Raw genomic sequence first — 25387 nt, forward strand, 5'->3', positions numbered from 1 at the left:
GAAGGAGAAGACTTGATCTGGTTGCAGGACTACTTTCCACACAATTTTCAAGACGGACCTTCCACTGGATTTACCTATTTAATAAGTTGTTTTACCAAGGCAGCAAGGAAACATCAGAGCACGGCTGGGCACTTACAAGCTACGGTGCGTTTAAAAACGTTTGGGGACACTCGCGTAGATCTGCAGCTCAGTTTATTAATGTTCACGAAATAAAATGACAACGATACAAAAATGTATCAAATAAGTCAGCTCACCTGCAATTTATAATGGCACATTGTAGTCAGCTTCATGCACTAAATTTGTTCAATCTCAGCTGCTCAACATGTTTAGTTATTTGCTGTTGTATAGCCTATTCTCAAAATGCAAATGATCTGTTAATTTTATTTTCAAAGAATAGTTTGTTTTGTTATTGTGTGGTTGGTGTCTTATATGAAACTGTGACATTGCGCAATTTATTGGACAGACTTGTTTATGATCACACAGCGTAATTTGGGTGGCATTTTATTTAGTATTTTTAAAAAATATATATTTTTGACAATATCTGTAAATTTAGTTTCCTGCTCTTAATTGTGAATGCATACTTGATGGTTTTAAATGCTCCTGAAATTAAGTGCTGCCTGACGAGCCTATATTGTGTTAATGTATGTGATGTCACTGAAGGCCGGAGGTTGAAATGTACGACCCTCCACTGCAGTCTTGTATTTAAGGACTCTGATTTATGCTTCGCTTTGTCGGATTATTGACCTTGTTCACTGTTCATGCTCAGGTACCAGTTTCTAGACCTCATGCTCTCGTTCAGAGTCACTTTTGTCTTGATGAATTTTGTTTTCACAAATATCCAAAGTTATTTTTTTACTCTTTTCATTTTGTTTTGTGGATTTTCGGTTTCCAATTATTCCTTGCCGGTTGCAAGTGCTTTTTGTTCTCTATTGGTTTTCCTGGCTGTTTGTCACGAGCGATTTCTGTTTATACTTTGTCGGTTTCCCGCTTTTCTTTCAATAAATATTTTTGTACCTCTATTTATCTAGTCTGCCTTTTTCGGATCCACTATCCAAGTGGTCTTTGTTCACACCTTGTGAAGTAGCGGATTTCACTATTGCTGCTGATTCGGCAGGTTGTGCTTTCAGGTTACGTTAAAGAGTTCAGGAATTGTTTTATTTTTCCTCTGCAAGAATTCAGCTGCTGATATGCCAGATAAGGTGCCTTGGGACGACAAGATCGTAGGATATTTATTGGCAGGACTCGATCAGGTGTAATTTTGAACTGATTGTTTTAATTGCACGGGTACAGTACAACACACAATGTAAACAATTTTCTGTAGAATTGTCAACCCTCTGCTATTCTTTGGTCTGCGCTGCACCAATCAACCTCCGCCATAGCTCACGAAATCGTTTGACATTGTCACGCCAAGCAAAGTTTTAGAAAGCCACGGGAATAGTTGATGGGGACCCATATTGGTCGAAAGACTGCAATACAGTGATGGAAAAATTGTCATACCTGTGAAGCCATCGGAGCACAAACATTGATACGAGTTGACTAAATCCTGGCAGCTTCCTCCATGCTGACATGGAGCAGATACACACTCGTCCACGTTGAGAGAGCAGTTGTCTCCTGCGACAGCAACAAATGTGCCCAAAGCACGTTTCTGAGAAAACGATGTCAAACGGGTTGGAGTGTGCTTGCTTACCTGTGAATCCAGGTTGACAGTGACAGATGAATCCAGCTGCTTCTTCATAAGAAAAATTGGCCGTGCTGAGTTCAGGGAGTGTCCCGTAATTCTCCACATCAGAGCGCTGGAAGCATTCGCCGTCATTTTCACAAGGGTACTGCCCACACTCATCTTCGTCCACCTGGCAGTTCTCGCCCTTGTAACCTGAAAACACGGACATTCATTGACACAACACACTGACTTCCTGTGTGAAAGGCGTCATTATATTTGCATGTCAAGGTATGTATAGTTGAAAATAAAGAACTGTTTCACACGATCATCCTATTTACCGTATTGGCCCAAATATAAGACGGTGTTTTTTGCATTGAAAAAAGTGGGTGTCGTCTCATATTCGGGGTCTAGACATTATACCCATTCACGACGCTAGATGGCGCCAGATATCATTGAAGCGAATGCTGAACTTGACTCTCCAGGCCAAAGCGAACCCCTGTCACGAAGAATAAAAATAGCAGTAGCATGAAGAAGAAAAATAAAAAATAGCAGTAAGAAAGAAAAGAGAAAAATATAAAATAGTTTACATATTATGTGTTGTGTTTATTTATTTTTCTTTATGTTAACTGTTTTGTTATGCGCTTTGTTACAGCTGCCGCTGTTGTGAAAGCACTATATAAATCAGCATGTATTGTATTGTATTGTATGTATATTTAAATTTTCAGATATTAAGATTTGAATGAGGCAAAATAACATGCTTTTCTCTCAAATATATTGTTATAATCAATTGTTTCAGATGTACTGTAATTATTTTCTCTACAAAAAATTATTTGTTGTTCAAAAAGTTTTTTTTAAAACTTGAGTCTTGAAAAAGAGGGGGTTGTCTTATAATCAGGGCCGTCTTATATTCGGGCCAATACGGTATTGGCTGCTGTTAGAGCTTTATGGAATTGTGTGTGTTTCAGTGTGCGAATTAGCTGCGTCAAAAGGTACGATGATGTGTTGCCCAGATGAGACTCGTAGTTGCAAACTGAAATTAAGCAAAAACTTGATTCAAACTAAAACCTTGCTTATAAGAAGTTTGAATACACCTTTATGATCAAGCAGCAATACTGAATACAATTGCAATCATCTCTATTCAGGTGTTATCTTGTTGATAATCTTAGCTGGATGAAGGAAGAACTGCAGTACTGTTTCCACACAGTCGGACAACCTTGCTCTTTTGACGCCTTTCACCCAAAACTATTTAATTCTATCGTTGATTTAGATTTATGCATGGGAAAGAGCTAATCCGCAGAGGTATTCAGCCACATTAGCTATAAACCTTTAATTACACATGCACTCTGGTGATTTTTTTTTCTTGCTGTAGATGTGCGGTGAAATTTATAGTCAAAACTTCATATGGCTACATCACAAATGAATCTACAGTACAATAAAAATGTGGAGTAGAAAATGTTGTAAATTGGAGGTTTTGCTTCATTAAGTTGTATACCAGGCCAACAGAGGCATTTGTACTGGTTGATCCCCTCCAAGCAAGTGCCTCCATGCTGGCATGGACCAGAAGCACATTCAGGAATGTCCTCCTCACAGTTGTGACCTTCAAAGCCTGTCCCCTCACAGTCACACTTATATCTAAGGAAGGACAAGAAAGGCACAATGTCTTCAGAAAATGGATGAGATCAAAATATGGAGGACAACTTTGAAGAAATCAGATTTCGAAGCACAGAACTGCACAAAATGGCTTGGTAAGACTGAGGAGCATTTCACTGATTTACTGATCAAGTGTGTCCCCAGAAACACTTGCATGACTCTCATCTTTTTCACTCACTCACTCAGTTAATCTGTGTTAGGTATTGCCAGCAGTCTGAGTCATCCAATGACTTGTTGAAATGGTGCAGAGAAATTGGGTTCATTCTTATCCCCAGTGAAATATCCACTGTGGCCTGCGTGGAACCACATCAGTGCGACACTTCATTCGCATGAAAAGGAGTGGATGTAAAAAATTGGGAACGTATACTCAATATGACTGACCATCCGATTTTGTTTTGTAAGATTATTACTGTTACCATAGCAGTGTTGTCCTGCATTTCAAACACTATATATGATAGAGGAGTTCCAAATGAGAAATGTTTCAAAGCTCTTTTTCTCACTCAAGCCAGTTCTGGACAACATGCTGGAAAAAAAAAAATCTCATGTGAACCACTACACTACTAATGACCCCAATCAATTGTGTCCCCCATACATTAAGTACAGTATAAGTAGTGAGTTGAGTTGAGTAAACCCTTTTGAATGACTTGGATTTCTGCATAAATTGGTCATAAAATAAAACTATAGACTGCCTTTCTACAAACCCACATATGAACCTGAATAACATTAACTCTAGAGAGCCCTGTAGTTTTGTTGAAGAAAGCAGAACCATTTGTTATGAATGAATTTGCATGTTGTGTGGTTTTTAGTGGACCTACCTGTTGACACCATCAATGCACCTGCCATCATTCAGACACGGCATGCTGGCACATTCATCGATGTTGATCTCACAGTCTTGGCCCTGGAAGCCGTCCATACACTCACACGTGTACATGGCAACAAAGTCTCGGCAGGTGGCGCCGTTCTGGCAAGGCTGTACTTCACACTCATCAATCTCGACTTCACAGTTAATACCTAAAGAGACGCCAGTGGGCCAAGATGAGAGATTGGAAACATACTTAATTTGTCTGAGCGGCACCACGTTAAACTACAGAAACAATGTGTGTTTGTACACACACACACACACACACACACACACACACAAACACACACACACGCACACACACACACACATACAGATTTCTGCAGGAAACTATCTTCACCTGCACCAATGAACATTCAGCATACCTGTCGACTTGTACGTTTTCCCCGTATTTTATACGTTTTTTTTTTTTAATTTCATTTTAAATCATGTACGCCGTATTACAACTTTTATATGGAGGGGAAAAAATTGTGAACCGATCTGACAAAGACCATTTTGGCTTAAATCCAGATCGTCTCACCTGCTGGTAGCCAACGACAATGCCGTCGTCGATCGCTACTATTGTCACGGCAAACCAGCAAAAGTAATCCTCAATCATACTTTTTTAATCATCGCTGCGTACAGTTGGATTGATAAAGCATAATGTGCGCATTAGGGATGTGAATCTCAGCACTCAGGACGATTCGATACACATCGCGATCCACTGCCAGCGATGCGATACTTAAACGATACATGGAATTTTCTGGCGATACGATGCGATACGTTTCACCGTCGTCACGATGTGATACGATTCGATACACATTAAGTTCAAATCAATGCGATCCGATACGATACAATGCAATTTGTTGCGGTATTGTGCAATTAAACATGATGCAAATAAGCAAAGAAAAAAAGCTTTTAAAAAGATGGAATTCAGTATGGTATTACAAAAAGGATACCACTTTATTCCTTATAAACAGTAGAACTTGTAAAACAACTTATTTAAGCCCTTTCACAATTGGGTTTTGTGCAAAGAAAATGTAAACAATTTGGCACCTGAGACTCACAGCTGTTGCTATAGTGTAAACACAAACAGACTATTCTCACTGAGTGTCTTATATGAAATATAATAATAATATATATATATGTATATGAATCTATAGCGCAAGATGTCCACCCATCCACTGTAAGTGCAACTCTTTGCGCACTGTTCAGCGACACAGTAATCTCACTTCTCACTTTGTTGTACACATCGGGAATATGTTTGTAAGTGAACACAGACCTGTCTGGTATTTTATACCTGGGTTCCAAAACGTGCACGTGCTGTCTGAAACCCTCGTTGTCCACCACGCTAAGGCTGGAGGTCTTTGCATATGAAATAAGCAGTGGCCTTATTTATAGCCATTGCGCGGTCACAGTGAGTTGCAAGGGGACTCCCAAAATAAGAGGCAATTTTTTTCTGATCCTGACCTGGTTTACCAAGAGTTTCTCCGGTGTCCGACGAGGAACTGGGCGGGGAAGCGGGAGGGAAACTTGTCGGTGATCTGGTGCCATCGGTTTAAGTGGGTCTGCATATTTGTGGTGCTGCCGTTGTGTGGCTTCTTAGTGCGACATTCCTTGCAAATTACGAAGGTTTTATCAAGCTTTCCGTCTTTCTTTTCGAAGCCGTAGTATTTCCAAACATAAGATTTGAATGTTGCGGCTGCATTAAATATAGTAGTTTCCTTGCTGCTGCGTGCGCTAACTTCCATAATGTTTCGCTAGTTGTGTACTGGACTGTAAGTGACGCACGGCTACCGTCCGTATTCAACACAAAACGCAAAGCAATGATGGTACATTCATTGCGCCTAGGAAAGGGCAGATAGGTGACGTTTAACATGAATAAAACGGCGATTGAATCGGATTTTACCGATACCCATTCAATGCATCGTGATGAATCGCGATTTCACCCGTCAATCGCGTCGTACCCAGTGAATGAGCTGATGCACTCGGATCGCGCACGTGCGCATCGATGTATCGATTAATATCGATTATTTTCCACACCCTTAGTGCGCATGCGCGGTAAGCCATTGTAAGGGTTTTTGTTGATTTGTCAGGGGATTCGTAATCATTTATAAGGGCAGCTATAAGCCGAGGTAGACAAGTATGATTCAGGGTACGGACATAGAGAGGGTGACCTCCTACAAGTACCTGGGTGTTCTTTTCAACAATAAACTAGACTGGTCTACCAACACGGACTCTCTGATCAGGAAGGGGCAGAGCGGCGCTTCCTGCTCAGAAAACTGAGGTCTTTTGGAGTTCAGGGGTCATTCCTTATGACCTTCTATGACTCTGTGGTGGACCCAGACATTCATTATGGCATAGTCTGCTGGTGAGGCAGCATTTCAGGTCGGGGCAGAGAGAGACTGGACCGACTGGTCAAGAGGGCCAACTCTGTCCTGGGATGCTCGCTGGACACTCTGGAGGAGTGGGAGGAGGATGCTATCCAAGCCAAAAGCTATGTTGGACAGACCCTCCCACTCCCTCCAGGCCACACTGACAGCACTGGGCAGCTCCTTCAGCCAGAGACTGATACACCCGCACTGCAAGAAGCAGAGGTACCACCGCTCATTCCTACCGACTGTTGTCAGACTATTGAATAGACAGACCTGAAAACCTGGACTCGCCCCCACTCACCCATTCTGAATACACTTATATTTATATTTTAGCATTTAAATTTACTTATATACTTTTTGTTCTTCTACTTCTCCCTTTCATCATTTTTGCTGCTGTAAATTGTGAATTTCTCTATTGTGAGACAAATCAAGGTTTTCTTATCTTATGTATGTATGATGGACAAAACACCGACAGAGATCGGTTTTTCGTCCGTCAATGTAATCGTCATTCACCAAGTGAAGTGCTGACAGACCTCTCAGACTGTCACTGATGTGTTTGTTTGCGGGGCTGAATACAAGCAGGGTTGTTTCCATTGACTATACATGGAAACACTTTGCACTTCCTGTAAAGTAGGCGCAGGTACGCATGGACCAAAGAGCTGCGATCCACCAATGAACCAATAAGAAGGAGAAGAAAAAGAAGATGATGACGATGAGCATGTACAGACAGGAGTAGGTTCGAATTGGATTTTACCCTTGGCCACAATGCGGAGCGAGAGTGTAGTTAAGGATATCCATTTTCAAATTTAAATGAAAACCTTTCAGGAGTTAAAACAGCTGCCGCCAGCCACCAGTGTCAGTATATTGCCAAATAGGTTTATGTAAAATGTTTGTGAAAGGTTTGTGTAGAGCTCTTTGGAAAGTCACCATGTGATGTGGATACACTGATGTGTAATGCACTCGATTCGGGATTTTAATCAAATTTGATTTTCTTGTGTTGGACTGTATCATGTTTTATTATATTTTTTTGGACTGACGGCCTGACGAAAGACGGACTTGTTGACAAGTGAAATTTACTGACGAAGTGTGGTTAAAATAACATGGCTGACTGATGACATTTACAGTTTGGTTCAGCTTGAAAAAAAATGACAGATTGCCAATGACGGACGGGTGCCCAGGCCACTGACAGATGCCGAATGATGAACTAACAAAATGTTGTAAATTGCCCACCTCTCTCTAATTTATACATTTCAAGATTTTCCTCAAGTAAATATGTTACATGATTTGTTGAAAATAGTAATTAAAAAGTGTGATTAACTAGTTAAAAGGGAGAGGTTGAGAGAGAGAGAGAGAGAGAGAGAGAGAGAGAGAGAGAGAGAGAGAGAGAGAGAAGTAAGGTTCAACTCATGTTTTCCCTACCTTTGAAGCCTTCAGTACAATCACAACTGTAATTGTCCACTTCATCTGAACATGTACCATTATTTTGACATGGTTGGGAGGCACACTCATTTATGTCCAAGTCACAGTGGAAGCCCTGAAATCCAGGCACACAGAAACACTGGTAGGCATTGACGCCATCCTTACAGATGGCGCCATTTTGACAGGGTGCAGATTCGCATTCGTTGATGTTTTCTTCACAGTTGGCGCCTTGGTATCCAGCATCACACTGACAATGATGCCCAACGTCAGGAATATCTCGACAGGTTCCGCTATTGTGGCATGTTTCCTCTGAGCAAGTGGTGACATTCAATTCACAGTATTGGCCTCCAAATCCATGGGGACAGTGGCATGAATAGGCATCGATTCTGTTGACACAGTATGACTTGATACCTTTGCAAGGGTTGCTTTCACACTCATCTACATCCTCTGTGCAGTTGAGGCCTGTGAAGCCATCCGGACAGTGGCATGTGAAATTGTCAGTTCCGGGACTGCTGGTGCAGTTGGTGCAAGGTGCCAAGATGCAAGCGTCATACAGCTCATCGCAGTTTTTGCCCATGTACCACACGGGTCCTTTGGGGCAAAGGCACACGTAGTCACCCAGATGTTCAAGGCATGTGGCGCCATTGTTACAAGGTGATGAGAGACACTTGTCTGCTGCTGCTGTACACAGAAGACCTGCGGATGAAATGACACAAGAGCTCAAATTTGGATGCAATACAACAAAACGGAGAGTGACGCACAACGGAAAATAGTTTCAGAATTGGGGAATTGAGTGACTCACTATTAGATCAGCTAAAACAGACAGGAATCAGTAGTATGATCGTAACATTGTAACTAGGGGCTGGAGGTAATGAATGTAGCACGAAACATCTGCCGGGGTACATATGCTTGCTGGCCGTGTGAACATGAAAATGTGTCACCAGCTGTGACATCACAAATGAAACCAATGTCTGGAGTTTCTCCACGGCACACTTAGGCGCATAAAATGGCATTTTTGGTACTGTACACTACATGAATGTTGGAACTAGCGTTCACTTAGACCAGGGGTATTCAAACTACGGCCTGAAGACCATTTGCAACCCACCATCCATTTTTTAGCAGCGCGCAACATGACAAAAAAAAGAAGACAACTAAAAGTGACATTTAGCATGGCCCACAAGGTTAGGTGAAGGTGGGCAGCATGAGAAGGTCAGAAAAATAGGTGCCATTACTACAAATTAATCTGTTTCAATACAGCAGACCTTGTCTCGATATTCAAAGATACAAATAAAGCATTTATGATGACAAGAATAATGTATCTTCAAAACACTTGTGAATAAAGACAATCCGATTTTAGAGGCAAAAATAGTTTCTTCCACTTTGTGCTCTATTGCTGATTTATGAAGAAATCACATGAATGGGGCTCAAGTAAGTGTTTGAAAAATGGTCACTTAACTACAATTTTGTTTTTGTTTTTTTTGGTTCTAAATGTGGAGAGGCGGGAGCAATCCTGATTCATGTTTGCTGCAAATGCCTTGCAAGTCAGTTGACTAGAAACTTTCACGAACAAAAACTGTAATTTGATCTCAAGTGTGTCTCAACTCAAAGTTCTTTTTCTGCACTTTTACGGCACTTATATATAATCATAAATAACCAAACTATATTTTCATTTCGTGTCTATTCAATATTCGCCTTCACATGGCGTTTTGACCAGTGTGAGAGCGTAAGGGATCATATATGTGATCACAGCATGCAGGACATCAATCACAATTGCTTAAAGAATAACTTTGAAAGTAATGAATAAACTGTAGCTATGTAACAGCTTCAATTTAATCCATTGGCACACATACAGAAAAAAATGGGGAAATTCTCCGGATGCAAGCGAAGCAAAAATTTCAGATGTAATTTCCCGACGCACCATCAGGGTCAAGCACCTACATTCTCACAACTTTCAATGAGCAGTTTGAAAGCTGGGGATTTTACTGTAAGTGATTGTCTTAACTTTTGGCCAACTTCTCTCATAAGCTTTAGCTGAATTACCATGTGGCTTATGCAGGGCCTACCTGAAACTGTGACCTTTCGAGGTGCTTAGGAGCCAATCGGGTAATGAAAGGAAAAAAAGCCTTCCTTTTTTCTGGATTTAGGGTCAAGGCAAATGGTGTCAAAAATAAACGTATTAGATGGCTAGAGATGGCAGCTGTCACTGTTGTCTATGAAAGTTACACAGAGTGGCGTTAAGTTGTAACGCAAAGGGCATCAGGTTATATAGTCACTGTGCGCTGCATTTGGTTTGCTGGCTCAAATGAGGTGTTATCATACTTTGCAGTCGGAACTGCCGCATATTTTTGAAAACACTGTTGATACTATTGAGGGCTGTGCATGAAGATCACTTGAATTGAGTTGCAAAGTGGCCAAGTCCGAATTTTTGCATTTCATTTGGATCAGAACGGGTCACAATATATTGTCGTCAGAGAGGAATGTTTGGATCGCGGCAGGATAGCTATGTGGGGTGTGCACGTGTGTGAAAACTGTGTCAGCGCTATGTTCAAGCGAAGTAGTCGTGTGTCTACGTCAGTGCTTCTCAATTATTTTATGTCATGCCCCCCCCCCAGGAAGAAGAAAACATCTCCCCCCCCTCACCCCGCGTGACTAAAAATAGTATCATTTGTCTAAAATTGTTATAAGTACACCCCTTACACTGTATCCTTATTAACGTACAAGACTCAACTCAACTCAACTGTATTTATAGAGATCTTTCAAACAGCCATATAAGAGAATAAAAAGAAAGAAATATGGACCAACCTAATACAAAGAAGAGCTTTAGTAAGTGTAACAGAAAATATTTAAAGTGCATCTGAAATTCAAAAATAACATTAAATCCTTAATTAAACTACAAACATTTTTTGACTGACCACATCAAACCATACAATACTGAAAAATAAAATGACTTCATAATGAAAAATCAATACATAATAATGCATTCAAACTGATCACCAACATTAACTCAAGAGCACAATATTTCAAAAAAAACTTTAACCTGCAAAACAAAAATCTAAAATAATTTGTGCAGATTTTTTTCAAATCAAAGATGATGTCTGGATTAATGGCTACAAGTAGCATGCACAAAGCGGGATGATTGCTGTCAATATTCGGCACATTTTCGCTGAAAAAAAGCCAAGCGGCTTATCAGAGTGATTGGGGTGTAATGGCTTTAAGTGACACCTTTATTTGGCTTCATGCTGTCCGCTGCCAACATTCTTAGACACAGCAATAACACCGGTCTTTCCTCGTCTCTCACCGTAGTCACAGTGAAGCCAAGTGCTACATACGCTTTGTCATATTTCCTCGTCTTAGCTTTCGGGAGACTTTCGTTTTTCTTTATCTCCATCTCTCTCCGTCTGTCGACTTTGTGTCGACACTTCATATTCATACTCTGTGCTGTGTGCAAAGCGCGCATGCTCAGTGCAAACAAAACACAGAGTGAATGCTCCCTGTGCACACTCTGCCAATGAGAGCGCCACTGCCCCCGAATAATGTAGTGGAGGTGCAATTGCACTTTATTCTAGGACAGTTAAAAAAAAAAAAAAAATCTAAATAAAAAATGCATTTTCCCCGAGGTCAAACGCGCCCCACTTGACGGAGCCTCGCCCCCACCCTCCATATTTGAGAATCACTGGTCTACGGGAACATTTGGCCAGCTAATGTTATTATATTATATTATATATTATTATTAATATAATTATATATATTATATAAATATATATAAATATAATATAAAAATATAATAATATAATTAATAAAAAAATAATTATTATATATTATATAAATAATTTTGAAGTCAAGATGGCGCCCGAGTAGGCAGCCGTCAGCAAGTGCTCTCATGAGCCTTGCTTTTTTTTGTTGTTCTTGTGTTTCTTTTGTCACTTTGTGTTTGTTGTTACGTCGTGTGGACTTGATGTGGACCTTTTTCTGCATTTTTTGGCCACGACATTCATCAAGGAGGAGACTCTGTGCTTGGTGGTTGCGCCTTCTCGGCAGCATGGGTATACCAGCACTGTTTTTGACTGGAGGAATGTCGGCGCCATTTGACTGTCGTTGCTGGACAGTCCCGGGGCGCTTGTGTCTTGCGCCTGTAATGGGCAGCATTTTTCACAGCCCCGCTTTGTTCAGCGGAGAGATCGGTGCTGTTGAACGGTCTGCGGCTCGATGGATGGAGGTCTTGAGGAGCCGACGATGAGAAGAAAGGAGCGTTGGCGCGGAGTGCCGATGCGGATTTGGAGCTGGGAGTCGCGGCTTGGAGTTTGAAGCGGATTACGTGGGACAGGAGAAGTGAACTAATCTCTTTTCGTCAATGGATGCTACAGCTTTGTGTTTGCTTTCAAAACTTAGCTTGTAGCAGACGTGTGCACATTTTCAGCATGACGTCTCTGATCCACTGGAGAAAGGACACTTTGATCCTCTCCTCTTTCATCTAGAACTGCTTCAGACAACAAAGTGTATGCAGAAAATTGGTGAAGATTGAACGACTGTCTGTGTCCTATGTGTTGTCTTGTGTTATTTCTGTTATTTTGACTTCAAAATGGCACCGCGAGAGTGGCTGCCTTTCCAGCAGCTCCTATATTTTGTTGTTCTACTTCTTACTTTCATAACTTTGCTGCTGTGAATTGGAAATTTCTCCATTGTGAGACTAATAAAGGTTTTCTTCTTCTTCTTCTTAATGAGCATTCAATTCAACTGTTAAACAGTCAGTTATGGGCTGAAACAGGCTTCACCAGAAACCGAATCTGAATCATTGATATTCATATTTGAATGGCAAAACTTCCATAATTGTATTGAAAAACTGAATTTGGATTACATAAATTGAATGTGTATTGTTTAATTCAAAACATCACGTTGAAAAACTGAATCTGAATTGTACAATTTGAATTTGAATTCAATCGTTTGGAATTGAATCCCAACACATTTCAAGCTAAATGTAAACCTACTGTATAAAATGTGTTTGTTTTTGTTTTATCTGAAGCTGCATTTGATCCTCACTGAAAATTCTGTTCTGTGTATTTTCACATTCTGTCTTACATATTCACATGGATTCAGTTCACTTAACAGACATCTGGGTGCTTTTTTCCCCCTTCAAACCTTAGCCTTAATGCCCTGATTTAGACATTACTAACACCAAGGGGTAGAAAAAGCACACAGCACACAAAGTGACAAGAGGGGCTGATGTCAAGTCTCTTTTAATTAGAACCTAGACATCAAATGTAATAGCTAATCAGCAGGCTCTGTCAGTCAATAATTACTTTCAATTGAATGGGCATATTTTTTGATGTTTTGGGGAAGTTTTTGATACCAGGATAACTGGATTACGCTGCCTCATAATTGCTCCACCAAACAAACCACATTTTGAGATGATGAATGAGATCTATCCTTGTGGTGGTTTTCTGTAACCGAGGTTTAATGTAGAGCATAATCGTTTGTGGTTTTTGCAGTGATGATTTAGAGATGGCCCGGTGGTAAGGTGTTTAGCGCATCGACCTCACAGTGCTATGAGTGCATCTCCCCACAATCCCTATTACGTTCAATTCGATCTCCAGCCTTCCTGTGTGGAGTTTGCATGTTCTGCCTGTGCCTGTGTGGGTATTCTACCGTTACTCTGGTTTCCTCCCACGTTCCAAAACATGCATGGCAGGTTGATGGAATACTCTAAATTGTCCTCCGTGTGAGTGTGTTGGATGTTTGTTCGTCTCTGTGTGCCCTGCGATTGGCTGGCCACCGGTTAAGGGTGTCCTCCGCCTACTGCCCAAAGACAGCTGGGATAGGCTCCAGCACCCGCCGCGACCCTTTTGAGAGGTTAGAGTGGATCAGAAGATGGAGGGATAGATGGATGGATGATTTAGAGACTTTACCTGTACAGATACCAGGGTGCTTCTACTCTATCAATTTTCAGTATGCTGAGCACTGTTTTACCCCTTGGTGTCAATAATGCCGAAGGCCTCTTAAACCATCATAGCAACCTAAGAGATGAACTCGCTTAGCCCAAGCTAGTACAAGGCCAACTCATCACAACCGGGATGAATATAAAATGGAACCAAAGAGAAAAACACATCCTGATTTCTGCCGTTGGGCAGGATATGATGTGGGATCCTTGAGATTAAAGGAAGCTAATTTAAACTAACAAGGAAAACCTTACGTAGGTTGACACACTGCATCAATCCGTCAATGTAGGCTACATAAAAGATATAGCGCAGCCACTCTAACCACAAGCTGCAACTGCAGACAACATTCCATTCTGGCATTCTTAGTTTTTCTCTCAGGAGGTAGTGGGCAACACGAGACATTTCATACAGTACTGAACAGGACCACAACACCTGCTCTGTAAAGTATATAGTGTCACTGTGCGCGAACGTTGCCTTTGTTTTGATACTGACAACTGGCCGATTCATTTCATCATGATCATGTTTTCATCACCTGATGGCTGTTCAGATGTTGAGTGGCCTTGAAGAGTCTTTGGGCTAAGTTCAAAATACCATGGCAGCAAAAACGACAAAGGATACGGACACAAAACAATTAACATGACGTGCTCAAGTCAAATTCCTGTTGACTTACATGGCCAAATGAGAAAACCCGAGAGGTTTGTACAACTCAATACCCACATAACTTGTTTGTGAGACCCTGACACTTTTCAAGCAGCTAACAAATGACGCTCTTTGGACTGAATGCAGTGAGTTGGGTGACTCACCAGAGTACAGACAACTCATTGGTGGGTTGGTGTGCAGTTCAGGGTTCCTACATGTTCACACCTACCCTGAATTCAATATGAATTATAATTTAAGCAGAGTGAAAAGTCACAGAAATACGTTTGACTGAACCAACTATATATATGTACAAGTATGATTGGCCAAGTGGCCCAGGTGACCAACACACATCTTTTATTTTAAAGTACTGTAAAGATGCACTAAACATGATGTGGAAATTTAATTATTGGCTAATGAATGTTTTCTGCTTGAAACAACATGAGACAGAAAATTAAAGTGAAAACCTATTGAGGAGGCAAACCTTTTTTCATCAAATGCCATCATGTGAGAGTTGTGCATACTTGAGGGGAGTTTTTGATTCCGCCTTGCAAGCTAGGGGGAAAATGATGTTGAAGAAAATGGTATCGACTCCAACCAGTGAAGTTCAATCATTATGTAATGGTGTGGTTCCAATTTCTAATCGACACCAATCAGTGTCAAATCCAGCAAGTGACACACCATTTTAACAACGTACCAGTGTTACATCTGAGACTATACAGTTCATTTTATTTCGGACTGGTGTTAAATGCAACACCCACATTTTTTTTAACAGTATCCTCGATCTTTTAACACTGGTCGATTTGCAGTATCGTTAGATTTTTATTTATTTATTTTTTTACATTACGCTCGTTTCAAATGCTTTGTTTGGATCCAGAAAAACACAAAGAGCAATTTTCTTCCTTTCCATTGCAGAAGACACGTAGTTGGCTAGTTGCAACAAAACATGTTCAGTGGGATGTTGCTTACGAAAACCAAATTGGTGAGCGTACAGAATGTTAATCGTAGCTGCGTGCTGTGTTAGTCTTACATTTATAGATCACTTTCTCCAGGATCTTACTTTACAGAGCAAAATTTATTTTGGACGGTAATGATCAAAGACGTTTGGATAACCGGTTTTAAGTACGAGCATATCAATTTCGAGTTCTTGAGGGACTTTCTTAAACGGGAAAGATGAAGATCTTTCCCGTTTGAGAAAGTAAAGTAAATGTGTGTAAGGGACAAATGACATAATCTATACTTTCGTTGATGACATTTGACCACCATCATTAAGTTCTAGTCTGTAGAAAAATGATGAACTACAGATCTTTTCCTAAATGCATTGACAGACAGCCTGCTAGAGGATGATTTGTACAAATTTGGTGGAAACAGACTGTTTCAAATTCCCGTTTGAGCACGTTTTGATGAAAAATTTGTGCATAAGGGGATTATGTGATTTGTTTCACAAGTTCCAAAGCCTGCTTTTTTAAATGATTACAACTTTGCGGGTTTAAATCTCATCTTAGGCCCTCCTGTACTGTGTGGAGTGTGCATGTTCACCACGTGCTTGTGTGAGATTTCTCCAGGTACTCTGGCTTCCTTGCATGTTCCAAAAACAAGTGTGTTACATTAATCAAAAACTCTAACTTGTTCGTGGATGTGAATTTTACTGTGAATTGTTTTTTTTGTTTGTTTGTTTGCACTGTATCGTATCTGCCTGCAATCAACTGGCCACCAATCCGGACGGGGTATATACAGCATATCGCCCATTGTCAAATGGGATCGATTCCAGTTTACCCGTGGGCCTGATTAGGACAACCATTATAGAAAACTGATGAATTGATGAAAGGCCGCAGAACAGAACAGAAGACAGGCCGCAGACAACACCACATAGACACACACCCCCTATTACCTAGCAGGTGTTCAACCTCAATGAATAGTGATACATAGTTTGTTTTGGAGTCACTCTGGAAAGTGCTTAATGGTACTTGATATATCTGCAAACCATTCATCACCCTTCCCCCCCGAAAAAAATGAATGAAATGATTTCATTCTGTATCTTCCGATAAACACATACTTTGATGATTTTTCACTGCATCTCCCCACAATCCCTATTACGTTCTTTATATGACGCACCGCCTCACATCAGATCCTCCCCTGCACTTCTCATGCAGGGAACCATCTCACGTCACACGGCTCCTAAATTAAGTTTGAATCCGAGTGCTGCTCAGGAATGTGTGGGGCTGCAATATTTCACGAGTGAACTGAATGCCACCTTGTGTGTTAGTTATCTAGTTTGGAGGGTGTTAAATTGTTTACGTTCTTCCCGTTTATCTCAGCTTGAGGCTTTAAAGATGTGTCATTTCCTTTGCCTTGCATCATTTCTTCACATATTCATGAGCCTCCGCTTAACTGCTGGGAAATACTTTAAATCATGCTAAAGCCCACCCTGTACACCTGTACAAAGGAAATTCTTTGGAGTAACGTCGACTTTCAACTGTTCCACTTGTAATGTCATTGATCTCTAGATAGGGGAGAGCTGACAGTGGTTCCTCATTCTACACCCCGCCATCCAGACCCCATCAACAGCTCACACATTCCAAGGAGATGATAACAGCACCTCCTAAACATAGCCCAACCCCCAGAATCACAAAACACGCTGTAGATCATGGTTACGGTGAGACAAGCTTGATCCGTGGCACTGACTGGTACCACTATATCAGCACAGTGATAAAACAGAGCACAGCTGGTCACTGCGAAGCAGGCACAAGACCTTTGGCGACTGACACTGTCCAGACTACACTGTGTCTTTGCTAGCCATTTACAATGACCGCGGATCACCACCCACTGCTACGTAGAATGGAAATTTTTCTCCCCTTTGGGCGGATTTGCTAGTTACCCAAATATAGTTTGTGTGTGTGTGTGTGTGTGTGTGTGTGTGCGTGTGTGTGTGTGTGTGTGTGTGTGTGTGTGTGTGTGTGTGTGTGTGTGTGTGTGTGTGTGTGTGTGCGCGCGCGCTCGTACGTGTATGTATGTATGTATGTGTAGATAGATAGATAGATAGATAGATAGATAGATAGATAGATAGATAGATAGATAGATAGATAGATAGATAGATAGATAGATAGATAGATAGATAGATAGATAGATAGATAGATAGATAGATAGATAGATAGATAGATAGATAGATAGATAGGCGGCCCAATGGTCGGCTGGTTAGCACTTTAACCTCACAGTCGTGGGTTTGATCCGGCTCCAGCCTTCCTGTGTGGGGTTTGCATGTTCTCCCCTGCGTGGGTTTTCTCTGGGTACTCCAGTATCCTCCCACATTCCAAAAACATGCATGATATATATATATATATATATATATAAAATCCTCATCTCACCCCTCGGGTGGTGTCCGTCCCTCATTCAGCTCGGGTCCTCTACCAGAGGCCAGGAAGCTTGAGGGTTCTGCGCAGTATCCTTGCTGTTCCCAGCACTGCACATTTCTGGACTGAGATGTCCGATGTTGTTCCCGGGATCTGTTGCAACCACTCATCTAGTTTGGGGGTCACTGCCCCGAGTGCTCCGACCACCACAGGCACGACTGTCACCTTTACCTTCCAGGCTCTCTCCAGCTCCTCTCTGAGCCCTTGAGTTTCTCATGTTCCTTCTTCCTGATGTTTCCATCACTTGGGACCGCTACATCCACTACAACGGCTTTCCTCTGCCCTTTATCTATGATCACGATATCTGGTTGGTTCGCCATTACTATCTTGTCAGTCTGGATCTGGAAGTCCCACAGGATCTTCGCTCTGTCATTCTCCACCACCTTCGGAGGTGTTTCCCATTTTGACCTTGGGGTTTCCAGTCCATACTCCGCACAGATGTTTCGGTAGACTATGCCAGCCACCTGGTTATGGCGTTCCATGTAGGCTTTCCCTGCCAGCATCTTACACCCTGCAGTTATGTGTTGGATCGTCTCAGGTGCCTCTTTGCACAACCTACACCTTGGGTCTTGTCTGGTGTGGTATATCTGGGCCTCGATGGCTCTGGTGCTCAAGGCCTGCTCCTGAGCAGCCAGGATGAGTGCCTCTGTGCTGTCCTTCAGGCCAGCCCTCTCTAGCCACTGATAGGACTTCTTGAGATCAGCCACTTCAGTTATGGTCCGGTGGTACATCCCGTGTAGGGGCTTGTTCTCCCATGATGGTCCCTCTTCCAGCGCCTCATTTTCTGTTCCCCATTGTCTGAGACATTCTCTGAGTACGTCATCCGTTGGAGCCTTCTCCTTGATGTATTCATGGAGCTTGGATGTTTCATCCTGGACAGTGGCTCTCACACTCACTAGTCCCCGACCTCCTTCCTTTCGGCTTGGGGGGCTCAGGGTGCTGGATTTGGGATGGAACCCTCCATGCATGGTTAGGAGCTATATATATATATATATATATATATATATATATATATATATATATATATATATATATATATATATATATATATATATATCCGTGGCACTGACTGGTACGGACTGTGTGTGCCCTGCGATTGGCCTGGCAACCGGTTCAGGGTATCACCTTCCTACCGCACAAAGACAGCTGGGATAGACTCAAGCACCCACCGTGAACCTTGTCACTTTTACTTTTGGTCCCTTAAATATTACCGACTGTGCTGACTTGATTTGGTTGTAAAGCTGTGATTCTGAAAGTCTGCACAAAAAGCAGTTTGTTCACTTCAATTCAACTCCATTGTGGTGGTTTTTCGCACAAAAAAATGTCCCACTATTTATGGACCTGACTATCGCTCCGCACATCCACATGCATTCTAACATTGCATTGCTAACTAAGCTAAAAGCTATGATGGCCAGTCCCTCCCACCCCCTCCAGCTCGCCCTGACAGCACTTGGTAGCTCCTTCAGCCAGAGACTGTTACACTCGCGCTGCAAGAAGGAGAGATACCGACGCTCGTTCCTACCGACTGCTGTCAGACTGATGAATAAAAAATAACAATCATAATAATAAAAATAATTTTTATCCATTTGTGTTCATATTGTATTTAATTGAAAGATGTTTGTTGTTGTTTTTTTCTCTTTCTCCTTTCTTCTTTCTGCATACATTCTTGCTGCTGGAGGCTGTAAATTTCCCCATTGTGGGACGAATAAAGGATATCTTATCTTATCTTATCTTATTCCGAGTTTTAACTGACCATTTGTCAGACCAAGCGGCAAGGAAACAGTGGTGCTGTGACTCACAGAGAGGGGGACGCCCCCAGCCAACAAGTTGAGCCCTGAGCCATTTTATTCACCATCAGACGCTGGCAGGTCTTCTGGGTTCAGCTTTGTGCTCCAAAGTCTTCCCAGCAGGTGGCTGCTTTGCTTTATACAAAAATGCCCAAATCCTCTGAATCAGTCGCGGTTACACATTGAGTCAGACAGTGGCATGCATGCTTTTGTTCCTTGTGTAAACTGCACAGTCTATGTAATTCCATATCTAATCTTTGTTTCAAATTCAAATAAAGCGCAACTGGCAACATACAGTGAATTCACCTTCAACATTGTCAGTCTTACATACCTGTATTTGGAAAAATAGCAATAATTTCCGACATTTGTTCACTCTTTTAGCATTGGATAGAGTTGTATAAACATTCTCCTCGGATTCACCGGTATGTCATTTTTTTTCTCAGAACATTCAATTTGGATCCGTCAGAGTTTTATGCAGAAAGGACGTAATGCGCCTGTTCTTGACTGAGTCATCTGCTGATGACAGCCATAAGAGCTCCAAAGAAGTGGGAGGTTTGTGTTTTATAGCATCTTTCGTCAAGAAACATAATAATGCAGTTTTCTTTCTTTTTTTATCATGTATGTCCTGGCATTTTTTTCCTGTTGTGTTGGTTGTTTTCACGCTATTTGTTGGCATAATCGAAGACATTTCGAGGGTTTATTCTTCCTTAATTTCTTCGTAGCTGGGGGTGCCAGGTCACTAGCCATGCGGCTTAATTCCCATCACCACCTCCCCCGCCCCCGTCCCCTTTTTAACACTGAGACCCCAAAAAAAAGTGCCCAGTGCAGCCGAACGCTCAGCTCGTTACCATGGTGATCTTGAACAATGCCAACCAGCTCCCTGCCTTCGATTCGCCACCGTTTAAATGAGCTTCAGACGCTGCACACAAATGAGGGTCACGGGGAAATTGGGTCAGCGTGGTATTCAAAGGTGGAGGGGTCGCCCGGCAAAGTCCCACCGCCAACCCCCGCACACGCTGGTTGGGGTAGTCCAGGGGAAAATATTGCTAATTACAACTTTTATTAGTCACGGATTTCGGCGCGCACGCGGCCGTTACTATTTTGTTCAGACACGAATTATTTGCCGTTACAAATGAAATGTTTTCACGACAGTGTAGTGTGATGCTGTAGTGGGCTGTACGCAAGTGCATCAATGACAACAGTGAGGCTTGAACACATTTGGATTTCTGATAGTGTAACGTATCTTTAAGTAAAATGTACCAAGTATTATTTACGAAGCAACCGCGAATTACTACATTGTTTTCGCGCTTGGATGGAAATGAACATTTTTTTTTTAAAAAAGTACACGTGACAGCCTTACCCAGTTTGAACATCATCATGGTGATCAGCAGTGTCCTTTGGTGTCTGGACCAAACTTTTCCTAACTCCATGGCAATGCAGGCCGCCGAAGTTTTCAGTCAGTGTCGCACTACGCTGTCACTCCTCAGGTTCTCCATCCAGCACACTGCAGCGCTCCATCCGTGCTGCTCAAAGTAAGCTGAGAGTGAGGACCACTCCTCCCATATCTGACCACCTTGGGAACTGGTGTCTGTTTTGTGTTGTATTTGTTTGCGCGAGTGGCATGTGTCCACGAGTAGTCTCTCTGGGGAACAAACTGGGACAGAGTAAATCAGAATAATCACCCTAGTAGAGAATGGCTGAAGGAAAACATGAAATGGCTCTCGGGACTGAACTCCACCCACTGCGTGAGGATTGAATCAACACAAAACTCGCTCTGCGCTATTGTTTTGACGTTGTCCGTCTTCAGATTTAATTCGGCTTTTTACCTCTTTGTGATACAGAACATGAAATGAATGAACAAATCATATATAGCCTGCGTCGAAATATATTTGTATTCCCTTACAAATCATAGATCAAGTAGTCATACCTGTCAACTTTCTGGAGCGCCAACCTGTATAAACTACCAAAAAAATCCTTATAAAGAGCAAAAAATCCTTATAACATGTCAAAGCATTTTATATGTCAAAATAACGGCAGAAAAAACGCACGAAATTTTCAATGATATTTATTGTAGATCTCCATCATACAATGTCTGGTTAATCTCATCATCATTCTATTTAGTGGCATTACTGTGTTCAGAGTTGTATTCCTGCGTTACTTTTTTCACCAACTCCAAATGCTGACCCATCGGCTCGAAGTTACAGCATCCATTCATATTTACTTTGGAAATGTAAATGAAAGCATTCTAGACTAGTAGACCAGCACCATTCTGGGCAAAAGCAAACGGAACTACCTGTTAGAACTACCAAAAAACGGAAAATTTCAGAATCCGTATGATGAGTGTGATACGGCCATATACGTAAGATTCACCACAAAATCCGTATGAACTATGGCTAAACCGTATGAGTTGACAGGTATGAGTAGTGCCGATCCCAAGCACTCAGAATCTAATAAATTGAGTAACTAAATATATCTAAATATATATAATATCAATCTTGACACTTTATTTCTATAAGTCTGTACCAAAGCTCACATTTTCAAATGATCACTTTTCTAACATTGCTCGGAAATCACAATACCCCTCGGACACCACGTTGATGACCCCTGATATAAGCTGAAGCCATTTCCAACCCTTTATAGTGGTCAACAATTCGAAATAACATATACACGTGCGGGCACTGACCAGTACTGTTGATTTGTGAAAAAATATTGAATTGACCAAAATTTGACAGAGCGTACAAGCGCTGTTTTTGTAATACAGTATTGAGTAAGCCTCTTTGTATCATACACAAAGCATTGTACTTTCCAACTTGTACCCATCCATTTTCTGTAACTGCCTCTGCCTTTCAGGGTCACAGGGATACTTTCAAAAAGGTCCAACATAAATGTCCATTTACTGCCCGGAGACAGCTGGGATAGGCTCCAGCACCCCCCGCGACCCTAGTGAGGATCAAGCGGTTAGGAAGATGAATGAATGAATGAATAATCTATAATATTTTCCAAGGATCACGCTGTTTTCCTCACGGATGTCAGTATGCACTCCTGGCAGCTTTTTGAGGTGATGTGTGCTTACTGATGTCTACTGACATGTTTGTTCTGGTGCGGCAGATCTCACAGGACCTGGGCCAGGAGCCCAGTTCAATATTATCACTGTAAGAGTGTGAATCTTAGATCAATGGATCGTTGCTCCATAGTGCACATCAACAACGCCCCCACGCCCTCCTCCCACCCGCTTTAGAAGAGGGTGGAGGGATTTATTTGGCGGAACCAACTGCGGCACCCGCTTACTCCTACCCCCAACCCCAGATTTTAAGACCAGCATTAGACTTAACTCCACCCTGCCGCGTTTCACGACAACAAAAAAACTTAATTAAACATCAAGAGAGAAGCAGGCGTTTGGGAAAGATGCCCACTTCAGCGCCTTCAACAAGTGGAATTTCAGATCGTGGGGTCACAGCAGTTCCACATTCCTGAGAGAAAGGCTGCCCCATTCTACAAGGCTGTTGCACAATAGAGAAATAGGCCGGCTGACATGTTGTCTCAGCCAGGTTGGCTTTCAGCAGAGCAGGCCTGAAGAACTTGATTAGGACAATGCAGGCACACAAATGTGTTAAACAGGCTCAATTCTATTCATTTAAAATGTGATCACGTGTTTTTTTTTCTCAACCTTTTTTCCATCACTCTCTCACAGTTAATCTTTTAAAGTCAGTGTGGATTTCTCAGAACATTGAAAAAAAATATCGGATTAGTTTCATTTTATGGTAGTCATACAGTAACTCCATATCATTGGGGCAAAAATGGGATTGTGAAAGGTTAATGTCAACAGAGGTCAAATAAGTAGTTTTCTCCCAAACACAAATTTCAGTCTTCTTCAAATTACGGCATGTGTTTTATTTCAAAGCAATTGAACTATTTACTGCACGCTTCAGGTCAGCTGATGTCAGTGTGTGTGGCCACACCCAAATCCCTGTTTTTTTCCCCACTTTACGTTCATTATTTTGGATTTATTTCATTCATTAATAATACCACCAACGAAGTGTACTGCCTATCCGTCAAAGGATTAGTCGATATTAAATATATTGTAACACTCGATGAAGACTCAAATTTCAGATGGGTTTTTGTATTTAATCCGCAGTATATTTGTTTTCATCCTGTTCATTGAAATTGTACTGTAAATGTTACGTTTATTTCACTTTTGGGACCTGCTTTCTTTGTTTTAAATGGTCTCCGCACGCACATTTCTTTTGTGCTAATAGCAATTTAAGGACTTACCATGAGCACAGCGCGATGACGTTCACGGTAATGAATGTCCTATTCTTCTAGGTGTACTATTGGTCATTAATCCCGCATCACAAAAGAGTATGTTTGCTTTGCCAAGAGAACTGACGCAGTTCCAAACTACGACTCCAACTGACTGGCCACACAGGATGGGGAATCCATTTTTTTTTCTGAACAAAAAGTTGACTTTAAGAAGAATAGCTTTCTGATTTAGGGAAGTAACTATATCTTTGCCAGAATAATGCATAAAATGGGTTATTTGCTGTGGTGGAATGATGTTTTTCAATGTCCTCGAGAAGTAATTTAGAGGATTGTCGATTATGAAAACGGTGCCATTTTATCCCAGATTTGAAAAAAAAGAGCATCCAATCCCTTCAAGTCACTTTCAAAACTGACCCCGTTAGACTAAAATATTGGATCAGTGACCCGTCTCATTTGATTGGCAGCCAACAGAAACCCATACATATACTGACCAACAGCGTTACATTGAGCTATATTGTGACCCGTTAACCACTTAACTCTGAGAAATCTTGTTTGGCCAAGAAGTTTGAAAGCGGGTGAGGACTCCACTGCGCCGTCTTTCTCCATCCATCCATGATCTGAACTGCTTATCATCACGAGGGTCCCGGGTGTGCTGGAGTCTATCCAAGCTGTCATCAGGCAGTAGGCGATATATAAGATATATAATATCACACTGAACTGGTTGCCAACCAATCACAGGGCACATATAGTCGAAGAACCATTTGCGCTCACAATTGCACCGAAGGACACTTTAGAGTGGCCAATCAACCTGTCATGCTTATTTATGAATGTGCTTGTAATCCAGTTTCATGTTTTTGTCAGTAACTGTAACAGAACAGGGCGTCACGGTAGTCCAGTGGTTAGCACCTCGGCTTCACAGTGCAGAGGTACCGGGTTCGATTACAGCTCCGGCCTCCCTGTGTGCCGTTTGCATGTTCTACCCGGGCCTGCGTGGGTTTTCTCCGGGTGCTCCGGTTTCCTCCCACATTCCAAAAACATGCATGGCAGGCTGATTGGGCGCTCTAAATTGTCCCTCGGTGTGAGTGTGGGCAAGGATGGTTGTTTGTCTCTGTGACCTGCAATTGGCTGGCAACTGATTCAGGGTGTCCCCCGCCTACTGCCCGAAGACGGCTGGGATAGGCTCCAGCACCCCCCGCGACCCTAGTGAGGATCAAGCGGTTCAATGGATGGATGGATGTTACAGAACAAACTACAGCTACATTTTTTAGTATCCTGAATACGTAATGCTGGAACATGCATTTTGTTACTCCCCAAGCCTGTGTACAGAGCCACAAAGAAACACATCGGCATATAATGTTTTGTACATAAAGTAAAAGAGTTTTATGTCATACTATGTTTGCTGTGCATGTAATTCAGAGT

The 25387-nt window shown here is 41.8% G+C and overlaps 1 protein-coding gene across 1 annotated transcript in view; it reads right to left on the minus strand.

Moving 5' to 3' along the window:
* The window catches only part of LOC127602200 (protein crumbs homolog 1-like), a 41887-nt gene extending 18973 nt beyond the window's left edge, over positions 1-22914 (minus strand). The window contains exons 1-6 of the mRNA XM_052068151.1: positions 21069-22914; positions 7943-8638; positions 4126-4321; positions 3153-3292; positions 1688-1873; positions 1498-1611 (exon numbers count right to left, since the gene is read on the minus strand). Coding sequence (XP_051924111.1) covers positions 1498-1611; positions 1688-1873; positions 3153-3292; positions 4126-4321; positions 7943-8638; positions 21069-21138 — 1402 coding nt within the window. The 5' untranslated portion in view covers positions 21139-22914. The remainder of the gene's footprint in view (positions 1-1497; positions 1612-1687; positions 1874-3152; positions 3293-4125; positions 4322-7942; positions 8639-21068) is intronic.
* Positions 22915-25387: the final 2473 nt, after the last annotated feature.

The sequence above is a fragment of the Hippocampus zosterae genome, chromosome 6 (genome assembly GCF_025434085.1).
Source record: "Hippocampus zosterae strain Florida chromosome 6, ASM2543408v3, whole genome shotgun sequence".
NCBI lineage: Eukaryota > Metazoa > Chordata > Actinopteri > Syngnathiformes > Syngnathidae > Hippocampus > Hippocampus zosterae.